Source organism: Onychostoma macrolepis, chromosome 08 (genome assembly GCF_012432095.1).
Source record: "Onychostoma macrolepis isolate SWU-2019 chromosome 08, ASM1243209v1, whole genome shotgun sequence".
NCBI classification, from domain to species: domain Eukaryota; kingdom Metazoa; phylum Chordata; class Actinopteri; order Cypriniformes; family Cyprinidae; genus Onychostoma; species Onychostoma macrolepis.
In genome coordinates, this window is record NC_081162.1 from 7556122 (window position 1) to 7568487 (window position 12366).

The 12366-nt window shown below is 35.6% G+C and overlaps 1 protein-coding gene across 3 annotated transcripts in view; it reads left to right on the forward strand.

Annotated features, from left to right (window-relative positions):
- grk5l (G protein-coupled receptor kinase 5 like) overlaps window positions 1-12366 on the forward strand; it is a 47460-nt gene that overhangs the window by 30686 nt on the left and 4408 nt on the right. For all 3 annotated transcript variants that reach the window (XM_058785160.1, XM_058785159.1, XM_058785158.1), the window contains 11 exons: window positions 3374-3451; window positions 3567-3664; window positions 4484-4576; window positions 5082-5145; window positions 6214-6354; window positions 6602-6792; window positions 6889-6926; window positions 7075-7164; window positions 7557-7765; window positions 9201-9338; window positions 11635-11772. In XM_058785160.1, the coding sequence (XP_058641143.1) occupies window positions 3374-3451; window positions 3567-3664; window positions 4484-4576; window positions 5082-5145; window positions 6214-6354; window positions 6602-6792; window positions 6889-6926; window positions 7075-7164; window positions 7557-7765; window positions 9201-9338; window positions 11635-11772 (1278 nt within the window). The remainder of the gene's footprint in view (window positions 1-3373; window positions 3452-3566; window positions 3665-4483; window positions 4577-5081; window positions 5146-6213; window positions 6355-6601; window positions 6793-6888; window positions 6927-7074; window positions 7165-7556; window positions 7766-9200; window positions 9339-11634; window positions 11773-12366) is intronic.

Genomic DNA, 12366 nt, shown 5'->3' on the forward strand with positions numbered 1-12366 from the left:
TGTCACAGTGAAAAGCTAACAATGGAAGTGCTTAGAGCCAGGGAGTAAACATTACAATACACATTGTTTTACAAGTATAGCAACAAGACCTAAACATTATACATTCATTAAATGTGCGTAGACACATTTATGTGTAAATCCTGTGTGTGAACGTTTTCATTTCTGCATGAATTTAGAATAACATTTATATCCAGCTACTCATTTTTTTGTCAGTAGGAAATACAGGACATACAATTAACACAATTTTAGTTTTTCAAACATCTTTGCAAATACTGTAATGATCCAGTGAGCTTTCACATTACTGTAATTATTATTATTATTATTAAAGAGGTAGTCTACTGGCTTTTTTTGAATGCTTGATTGTGTTTATGGGGTGCACTGTAACATGTTCAAACTTCATTTTTTTTTAAATCGCATTATTTTTCACATATTTTACCTGTATTCCACACTGCTTTTCCGTTCTTCTAAAAACAATATGTTGACTTCCTGGCTCCTCCCTCAGAGATTCGCAGTGGGCTCAGATTGGTTAGTGAGCACATTTAATGAATGTATAATGTTTAGGTAAGTTAAATATATATTTCTTCTTATTAAAGTTACAAAAGTGATTTAGTCAAGAGCAATGAGAGATTTTCTTTTTTTGTTGTTTAAAATGAACGACAGACAGCAGGAATATTAGACTGCTGTCACTTTAAGAGCTGCCCGGATCCAATATGCTGTTACACGTTTTCTTTCACACTTTCACACCTAAATTACTGTGTTTACAAGAATACTTGCAAATACCAGCGTTTGACACATACAAGTGTGCATATTTAACCGTTAAAGCCCTATAAAGCTGCAAAAATAACTCCATTCAATACCCCTGCGCTCTATGAACACTGTCGTCATGTGTGCGCACCTATCTGACAGCGCACGTGTATATAGCGAAATGAGTTCTCTTTCGCTGCTGCTTGCGTTTTAACGGCTTAAAATCACTTGTTTTTAAACCACAATGCTTAAAATAGAATGCAAACAGTACGTTTTTCTGACCACGTAACACAGCAATGTCACGTGAGTCTGTAACCGCAATAGAAACAGTAGTCCAAAATCTCTTAACGGTTGACAAATTTCTACTGGTTAATCGTGTATATCACCCACCACTATGATGAACACGTTTATTTTTAGGCATTTATTCAGATATAAACTTGGATCAACAACACACATACATATAGAGCACGTCGAATATGGTAAACAAGGCTCAAATATGCTTGCTTGACAAGCGAAAACCAATTAGGTTTGTTCTCTCGCGTCACACAAGCATGTTTGAGCTTCCCCAATGAGAAATTGATGACAAATTAATAATTTTAGGGGAACTTTTTTTCTTTAACTTAGGCACTAGCTGCAGTTATTTCCATAGAACTGGCTTCTATTGAACTCTGAACATTCTGTGTAACATTCTTTTCTTCCCTCATTACTTACAGCACTATTTTAAATCTTGCAGTGAAGGAGTTGCCAAATGTGTTAAGGGGAATGGAAATCATACTGCTGTATGTGTCAAGAAGCAGTACCCGCACACACACACAGTCCCCCACTATGTAATGACGTTCAATGTATTTAGTGACGCTGCTGGGCCGTGCTGTGGCGCTCCAGGACCTTATGGAATCCTGCCGTGTTGACTGGCTGGTTACCAAGCAACCTGAAGTCACACACACGGTGGGCTTCATGAAGCATGTGTGTGTGCACGCTCATGAAGCATATGTGTGCCGCATGTGCGGACACATGATTTGTGCGAAAACCTATTTGCGGGTACATATGCTTCGGTGTAGGCGCGCGAGCTTGTGTTTACATCATTCGGGACGGAACCGAGTGGGGGCAGGTGGTCATGGAGAGTCTTGTGTAATGGGATCCACAGAGCACGAGGGCCGGAGAGGGTGTTGATGAGGGTGTCATCAAGCATTACCCCCCCTAATACACACACACACACACATAGGCACATTTACGGCCCTTAGGGAAAGGATGTGCCAGACTGTGGAGCTCATTCATTGTGTAATCACTCACAGACTCAATTACATGATGCCTCTGCCTCATTCAGCATATAGAAATAGATACCGACTGAAATGGTGAAGTCAGTGGATGTAGTTTCTGTTTTCCAGTGTTGAACAAGTGATTTGAGTTCACTTAATACTCTGTCGGTCTCGGTTTCGTTAGTCTCGAGGTTTTTGAGTATCGGCGCAAAGTCTGGTCCATATTAGCCTCACATGACTAGTTCTTTGACTAATACATACTGTAGTCTGGGCCACATTGCAGCTTATTCTAGTAATAAAGACTCACTTAGACAGGAAGACACTGTCTGACTGACTTATAACGTGACTAACCATAGTTTTGTTTTTACATTATGCATTTTCTAAAATTGATTTTACATAATAATACACTATTTATTTAAAATAAATACCTTTTTATTTTTTTACTGCATACCCCCTAAAAGTTGGGTTGTTGGACCCCTAGTAAGCAGGTTTAGCTTAGATTGATAAAGCCTATTATTATAGTGTTTATTTTTGTTCATTTTTATTTGTATATTTTCAGTAAGCAGGTTTAGCTTAGATTGATAAAGCCTATTATAGTGTTTATTTATTTTATTTTTTTATTAATTTTTATTTGTATATTTTCTTTTTTTTAATTTTAGTAGTTTTATGTTCTTTTGTTTTTCTATTCTATTTAGCTTTAGCTTATTTATTTAATAAACTTTTTTTTTTTCAGTTTTGGTTTTAACACTTCAGATAAAACTGAAAATTTAAATGTTGCCTTGCCAAATAAACAAAATAAATTAAGCTTAGGTTTTTCAGCTAATATTTATTTTATTTTATTTCAACTTTATTTCACAATGAAAGTTTTAGTTGTATAATCATAACACTGATTGCCAGTTACATTTATTATTGCTTAATTAAATGCATAGTTCATCCAAAAAATTATAGTTCTGTCATCATCGCCCTCATGTCATTCCAAACATACATGACTGACTTTCTCCTTTGAAGCACAAAAGATATTTTTATATAGTATTTAAATTTAATATGAATATTTCCGTTGTTTTTTCCATATTATGAAAGTTGGTGGGGTCAAAAACAGTGGACTGCATTGGCTTTCATTGTATAGACAAAAAATTGCAGAGACATTTTTCAAAATATCAAAATATCATCCTGTGCCCCCTCGCTCCCAGAAACTGCAATTAGCCATTTTTAGATGCAACATGCATCGGCCTGGCTCCTCAGGCTGGCTACTATTTCATTAACATCTAAATTAGATGCATTATGTCATAAGGTATCATGTATATTATGACTTGTTTATCTCAAAGTTCATTTATAACTTGTTGTGAGTAATTTGTTTGTATCTGGTTGTTTAGGAGGACTACGAGGTGACACCCGATGAGAAGAGGAAGAGTCGTGGAGATGAGATCATCAAGAAGTTTCTCACCAAGCAGGTGTGCTTTGGTTTAACTTTCCTTGTGTGTGTGTGTGTGTGTGTGTGTGTGAATTTTGGATCTTGAATGTCTCCGTGTGCATCAGTAATCAGAGAGCATGTTGTTTCTTCTACAGTCCTCTGAGTGTGTAGATGTAGCTGAAGGTCTTGCTGAAAGTTGCAGAGAAAATCTAGAACTGAGCCCCTGCAAAGAGATCTTCAGTGACTGCCGCAAGTAAGACACATGCAAACACACGTGCGAGCACCTGGACCTCTGTTGCTTTTAAACTAAGCTAATTCAGACACCTTAACCCCGGCTCCAACTGTTCTTGTTACAGTTATCGTAAAGTGTTTTTAGATTTGCATTAAAATGCTATTTATTATTTAAATAATTATATGTCATATAAACACATACTTGTTTTATTTATACTTATACTTTAATGCAAATTTGTATACTTGCACAATGTGCTAAAGATATGTACTGCACTGGTGATGGGAAGTACACTACTGCTCGAATGATTCTTATGCTCAACAAGACTGCATTTATTTGATCAAAAATACAGTAGTATTGTGAAATATTAATACAATTTAAAATGGCTGTTTTTTGTTTTAATATATACTCCAGTCTTCAATGCCACATGATCCTTCATCAACATTTATTTTTATTAGCAATGTTGAATACAGTTGTGCAGCTTAATGTTTCTTTCAAAAAAGACAGAAAATCAGACTGTTCCCAAACATTTGAACAAGCTGCAACAATAATTTTGTGCAAAAATACTTGAAAAAAAAAAACATTTCACCAGAAGTTGTTTTTGTACTTTTCACATACCGTTTTCAACATCCAATAATTTGGACACTGTCATCCTAATATTGCATACTATGTAATAAAGACAGCATTCATAATTAAGTTGTGCAGTTTTTCACTGGGAAAGAATTGTTTTCTACAGAAGTAAACACTACTGCTTAATGTTAGCTCTTTACTGTAATCTTTACTTCTGGTACTCACAGAGCTGCCGATGGTCTAACGGTCTCCTTGCTGTTTTAAATCTCTCAGAGCTCTTCATGACTACTTAAGTGGTGCTCCTTTTTCTGACTATCAGAACAGCATGTACTTCGACCGCTTCCTCCAATGGAAAATGCTCGAAAGGTTGGTTGCACACTTTATCTCCCTTTACTCTGTCCGTTAGCCTTTTAGCTTGCTTAGTCTACCATTTATGCACATTTCATTCTTTTGTTTTGCTGGAGGAAGTGCTTAGCTTGGCTTAAACCAGACGTCCTGCATTTTGATAAATCATATTCAGCTGTTACGGCAGTTCGGACACTAATCCGTTTAAATTATTTGTTAGCGTAATTGTTAACAGCTAAACATATGAAAGCAAACAATCATGTTTTGGTCACAAAACATTCGAGTTACATGGCAGCATCTGTGCTATATATAAACTGATTTGAATATATTTGCATCTACGTAAGTGGTCCTATGAACAATTCTAAGAAGGCTTTGTTTCACAGGTATAAAATGTGTTTCTTATTGACTGTGATTTATAATTGTAATGTAATGTAGCTTACCTAGTTTTGTTAATGGATCTGAATGCTAAAATGTCAGTTTCATGTCTGTGCTGGTTTGATATCAGATTTTGTGGTTTTATTTCTAGACAACCCATCACAAAAGACACGTTTCGGCAGTATAGAGTTCTGGGGAAAGGAGGCTTTGGAGAGGTGAGGATATTGTGAACAGTGATGAGTGTGTACTGAATATTTACTCATTTGCTCTGCATCAAAACCTAGTGAGCTGCCTACCTAGAATGTATTTTTAGACGTCATAAGTGTCTCAGTGTATTTCACTTAATAACTAGAATGGTTGATTCAGGTCTTGCTGTTAGCTTAGCAATATGCTAACATCAAACTCTTCTGGAATCAGCTTTGAGTCGAGTTTCCCGTCTGCCTCACATAAAGAGCGTCACACGATGTGCAAAGTCACTATGTATGAAGTTCACATTTGCAAAATTTTGTGTCAATAGTGTTGTATTGATGTATGAAGCACAACTCGCACAGAAGTCACTTTCAAACCAAGTGGCTTTCTGTTGGTCATTGTGGCAAAATTGCATGACCTACTTGAACACAAGGGAAACTTAAACACAATCAAAATTTCCTAGAATTCCAGAAATCATTCTAATATGCTGATTTGCTGCTCAAGAAACATTTTTTTATTAATATCAGTAATAAAAACTTTTAAAGGAATCTGATTGGCTGTCAGTATTTTTCTTTTTTCTTATTGTCTAGAAAAAATCTTTCTGAAGGTGATGCTAATGATATTGTTCATCTATTTCGTTACAGTTGTGGTGTGGACTATGCTATCCCTTATGAAAATTAACCATGGTTTTATTATAGTCATAGTGAAGTAAACATGGATTTAGACATATTGACTGACTACCATTTGTATAACCACATTTTTATTACAAATACCATGATTAAACTATGGTTAGTGTTGCAAAACCATGGTTAACCATTTTTTGTGATAAAACCATGGTTCATTTTTGTAAGGGATTCTCTTAAATTCAGAACAATTATTTATTTATTTTTTATTTTTTTCATATTTATCCCACTTCCAAATTCACTCTGTGCTGACCAACACAAAGCTGCTTGGTTTGAAACTGACTTCTGTGTGTGCTGTGTTTTACACATCTCTATGCTATTGACAATGGCCAATTATTTTTTTACACGTGCAATTTAGGCAGCAGGTAACTTTTTGTGTATGATAAATAATATATGTCCATCTGTGCCCAGGTGTGTGCATGCCAGGTGAGAGCCACAGGTAAAATGTATGCCTGTAAAAAGCTGGAGAAGAAAAGGATAAAGAAGAGGAAGGGGGAGGCCATGGCTCTAAATGAGAAACAGATTCTGGAGAAGGTCAACAGCAGGTTTGTGGTAAGTGGATTCATTCATTTATCTGTGATCTTTCATCTCCTTTCCTCACTTTACTCTGGCTTAGTTTACACCTGGTATAAACATCTTTAGCGATTCAGCCACAAGTGGCCAGACAGGACAGGCTCAAATGTGTATTCCTCAGTGCCTTCCTGTCTCTCTCCCATTTGTTTTATTTAATAAAGGCTTGTATATTTCAAAACGGAAATATTCTGCTCTTCCTGATAATTCTCGTTTCTCTGGCTCGCAGGTTAGTTTAGCATACGCGTATGAGACCAAAGATGCCCTGTGTCTGGTGCTGACCATAATGAACGGTGGTGATCTGAAGTTTCACATCTATAACATGGGAACCCCAGGCTTTGAGAAGGAGCGTGTGCAGTTCTACGGCGCTGAGATCTGCTGCGGTCTCGACCACCTGCACAGAGAGTCTATCGTCTACAGGTGTGCAGCTCTACACCCTCAAATGCCCCCAGCCTCATTAAATTATCATGAAATTATATGGTTAAGTCATTTTTGTGTTGCTTTCTATCATTCTAGGGATTTAAAACCAGAGAATATACTTTTAGATGATAATGGTAAGTCAAATCAATTTTTCCTTCAAGTGAGCTAAATATAGAGTTGCATTGTACTGATGACACTTCTTCTTTCCCTTCATGTTCATTGACTTAGTTTTGTTAAACTGTGAAATGCAACAATAAATGCATTTTGCATTTATTCCTACAGGTCATATCCGGATCTCAGACCTGGGGCTGGCCATTAAAGTGCCTGATGGAGAACAGATCCGTGGTCGAGTGGGGACTGTGGGCTACATGGGTAATGATCTTTAACTGCACTGATTTTATTATATATATATATATATATATATATATATATATATATATATATATATATATATATATATATATATATATATATATATAATATATAACTGGGAGATATGTTGAATATTTCAGCTTTGACATCACAGGAATAAATTACATTTTAAAATATGTTCAGTATTTTTTAGAGACTTTTTTCGAAACATTTTTCAAAAAATCTTACAGACCCAAACTTTTGAATGCTAGTGTATCTATTGAAGGAGTCAAAAGGCAAAAATATTTGTTTTTAGCTGCACCGATTAGTCCTGCTAGATATCTATTCATAGCAATATGAAACATTAAAATGTTGTTTATTGATTGATGAACTCAAACTGTATTGACGGACAGCTCCAGAGGTGATCAATAACGAGCGTTATAGCATGAGTCCGGACTGGTGGGGACTGGGTTGTCTGATCTATGAGATGACCGCCGGCCGATCGCCTTTCCGCGCTCGCAAAGAACGAGTGAAGAGAGAAGAGGTGGAGAAGAGGGTGCAAGAAGAGGAAGAGGAGTACAGCGACAAGTTTTCAGAAGACACCAAAGCCATCTGCAGGATGGTGAGGCCACACACACACACACACACACACAAAGCATGAAGTTTCTATGTTGGTCAACATCCAAGATGACGCAGCAGTGTACAACTAAGAGCTTGTATCCAAAGCTACATTATCTCTTCAGTCAAACGCGCCATAGAAGCTGATTTAGAGCCCATTGATAGAGCGCACAAAGCTTGTAAAGTTGAGTCCATTATGTATGTTTGGCTCATTTCTCTGGCTGGTACTGCATGTTTTCTGCTGGGAAAGAAGTTGATAATGAGCTCTCTGAGACCAGATCATTTCAGGATTGTTTAATAATCTAAATTTATTGTAAAGAACCTCTGTCGTCTTTTATTAGGGTTGTGTCATGAGACTGGCTTTCACCCTAAAAATTAAGAATCTGTCATTTACTCATCCTTGCGTTGCTCCAAACCCATACGACTTTATTTTACAGTATAAGTGAACAGAGACAGAGAAAAGGTAAGATAAATAAATCACAAAATGAATTTTTAGGACTTTAAAGTTAATATGTGAGAGTAAACACATTTATAATGTTCTTGTTTCAAATATTTTGTTGTTTTGAACATTCTGTCCGTCAAAGAATCATGAAAAATCACGGTATAATGATTTGCAAAACTGTTTTCAACATTGATAATGAGAAATGTTTCTTGATCATTAAATGATTTCTGAAAGCTCATGTGACACTGAAGACTGGAGTAATGATGCTGGAAATTCACATGAATAAATTACATTTTAAAATATATTGCAAGAAACCTTTTTTTAAATTTTAAATTGTAATAATATTTCCCAATATTATGTATTTCTGATTTAATAAATGCAGCCTTGGTAAGCAGAAGAGATTTCTTTCAAAAACATACAAATGTACTGCCCCCAAACTTTTGAATGGATTTGAGAGTTTCAGCAGAGGGTAACATAGTTTTGTATGAAGACCCAAATTTATCACATGACTTTATAATAGGTAACGAATCGCGTGGAGTATTTGTTTTGCTCTTCACTGCTTGCCCTAATCTGGTATGGAAAATGTGGCGTACTTATTTTGTTTTCACCAGAAGATTTAAAGTCAAATGAATATCAGAATGACATGAGGATGAGTGAGTGATGACAATTTTCGGGCGAACCATCCATTTAGCTGTTTTGAATTTGAAATACTTTGTCCTCATGCAAATGGCCTCCACATACGAGCTCACAAAGGATCCCAGCCTAACTTGTTCCTGCGTGTGCTTTTGTGATGTCTGGTTTGTGATTTCTGACCCTAGTTTTAGGATGTTTGCCCCATTTAAATGTCTTCATTTGGCACGCGCGCTCTTTTTCCTAGCGTTTGGAAGCCATTGACCAGCTTCGACTGTGGTGTAATAGGTTACATTCCGCTCTTAAAGAATGCACAAACCTGTGTTCCTAACGTCTGACTGGCTGCTCTCTGCTCTCTGTCCCGCAGCTGTTAGCCAAAGATCCCAAGCAGAGGCTCGGCTGCCTGGCGGACGGAGCTGCTGGAGTCAAAGCCCACCCCTTCTTCAAGAACATCAACTTCAAGAGGCTGGAGGCCGGCATTCTGGAACCTTCCTTTGTGCCCGATGTGAGTTCCTGTTCTCATGTGCCTGAAATAATAGTCAAAAAAATCAGAACAGTCTATTGCAGCTTTAGGCGAAATATTTTGTAAAAAAAAAAAAAAATCGATGAAGTTTGCATGTATTTTTGAGTATCGTATTTGATACATCAGGCTTTTATGACTCCGTATAGTATGATATAGTGAGAATATGGAGCTCATATGTGACCCTGGACCACAAAACCAGTCATAAGTGTCAATTTTTCAAAATTGAGATTTCTACATAATCTGAAAGCTGAATAAATAAGCTTTCCATCAATGTATGGTTTGTTAGGATCGGACAATATTTGGCTGAGATACAAATATTTGAAAATCTGGAATCTGAGGATGCAAAAAAATCTAAATATTGAGAAAATCACCTTTAAAGTTGTCCAAATTAAGTTCTTAGCAATGCATATTACTGATCACAGATTAAGTTTAGATATGTTTATGGTAGGAAATTCACTAAATATCTTCATGGAACATGATCTTTACTTAATATCCTAATGATTTTTGGCATAAAATAAAAATGGATAATTTTGACCCATACCCCAGCGACTTAAGACTGGTTTTGTGGTCCAGGGTCACATATATGGGAAGCAAAACTCCTTTTCATCCTTGTTTTATCCAGAGGCCCAAACTGAGCAAAAACATGCAAATTGGTGCAGATTTGCAGACATGCAAATTGGTGATGATCTTTATATAGCCGGAAAGTAAGATAAAATTCCCATAGCTTGTAAATCAGTGAGATCTTTATAACAGTATAGCAATCTACTTGCATAAAATGCATATGAATATCAGTTGTCACTCTGTATCTCTCAATATTTATATGCTTTTTATAAAAGCACTGTAGTTTTTATTGTGGGGGCAAAACGTATAATGCAATGCTAAACAATGATGATTTAGAGTAGGGTTGTTCCGATTCCGATACTAGTATCGGAAATTCCACCGATACCACAAAAAAGTGTAGGCGGAGCTAATGCGCAAACGACAATCTCATTGGCTGGCGCTCACCTATAATCGTCCCTGTTTTGATTTCAGCAAATCAGTTCAAGCGAACGCAGACAACGTGATTAATATTCATGAATCCAGCAGCTCGTTAATCCTTAGTGCGTTTTATATTATTCTTAGTAGAATTCATAGTATGATTATTATCTTATCAGTATTATTGATAGTTTCCCCCCCATTTTTCAGAGAAACACTGAATGACCAAAAAGCACCACCACCAGTTCAGTTAAAATGACTGTATTCATGGTTACCAAGTTTTAATTCTAATTGCTAGTTATATCATTAAATAATACTCGATTATCATAATACATTTATAATGCTTCACTGACTGATGTTAAGAGTGTACTTTTAGATATTTAAATAGATTTTAAAAATGGAATGCCATTTTCCAAACATTATATATTATATTTTTTTGTTTACTGCCAGACTATCTATCTATCTATCTATCTATCTATCTATCTATCTATCTATCTATCTATCTATCTATCTATCTATCTATCTATCTATCTATCTATCTATCTATCTATCTATCTATCTATCTATCTATCTATCTATCTATCTATCTATCTATCTATCTATCGTGAAGCACACCATAAAATAATTGTATCTATACAGATCTAGTAGTACATACAGCTGTATAACCAGATACACACCCAGGTATCGGATCAGTACTCAGTATCGGCCGATACCCTGAGCCTAGGTATCGGAATCGGTATCGGGAAGGGAAAAAGGGTATCGGAACATCTCTAATTTAGAGATGAACAAATAATTGTGTATGGATAATCAAGTAAACCTTGACTGCTTCCGTCCAGTAAATGTTCACTTGACAACATAAGTTATTCTTATTTAAATCAATACAGTTGTACTTACAAAGACGTTTACTTGCTTAAAAAAAGTATAAACTATTAATCAAATGACAGAAGGCATGTAGTAGGTTGCGTACAACATGCTTTTAAGCAAAGTTTTGATTGTTGACAATTTAGAGGCCATAGAAATGTGCTATCAAATATGATACAGTAGGCTTTATAGGGTTAAATTCTGTGGAAGCTCATGAAATAAAATGATAATTGAGAGTTTTTATCTCATGATTGCACGTTATAAACTCACGATATGGCTGTTCTTCTCCGAATTGCAGGATATAAACTCAGAATGGCGAGAAAAATGATAAAAAGTCGCAATTACCTTTTCTATTTTTTATTCTATGGCAAAAATAAACTTCTATAAAATTCTATCATTGCTCTGTTTTTCATTTTTGTTTCCCTTTTTGTTAATTTCATAGCCCAGGGCGGTCTACTGTAAAGATGTTCTGGACATTGAGCAGTTCTCCACCGTTAAGGGTGTCAACCTGGACCAAACAGACAATGATTTCTACTCCAAGTTTGCCACTGGCAGTGTCTCCATCCCATGGCAAAATGAGGTACGAAGCTGTGCTAAAATCCCAGATGGCATGGCACTTTTTTTCAGATTCCACAATAATGAACCTTGTGAAAAATAAATATGCTAAAATATATTTTAAATACATTTATTTTGCACGAAGTATACTACAAATACCTTTCCATATTTATATTTCCTTAATAAAAATACCCTGCAATTGTACTGTTAGTATACTAAACTGGTGTGCGTAAAGTCTGCTAAAGTGGAACAACTAATTTTGTACTTAATGCATTTTAATTGTGTGGAAGTAGTGCTGAAGTCCAACTAATTACTAAAGATATACTAAAGTATATTTGATTGTGCTAAAGTGGAACTACTGCAAATATACTTCAGGTACACTTTAAATATCTTGCATTTAAAGACCGATGTTATCTAAAAATCATACAATCCTCATCAATAGTGACATTAAAACACTTTTTTCTTAATGATAATGATACAAGTGATAGTCCAAATAAAGTTTTATTACAATTTTTATATCAGTAAGTCTTCAGTAAATATGTTAGATTTGAACTATACTTAGTATGAAATAAATGTATTTTAAATATAATACTTTTTATTAGGTGAATCATTCAACTTG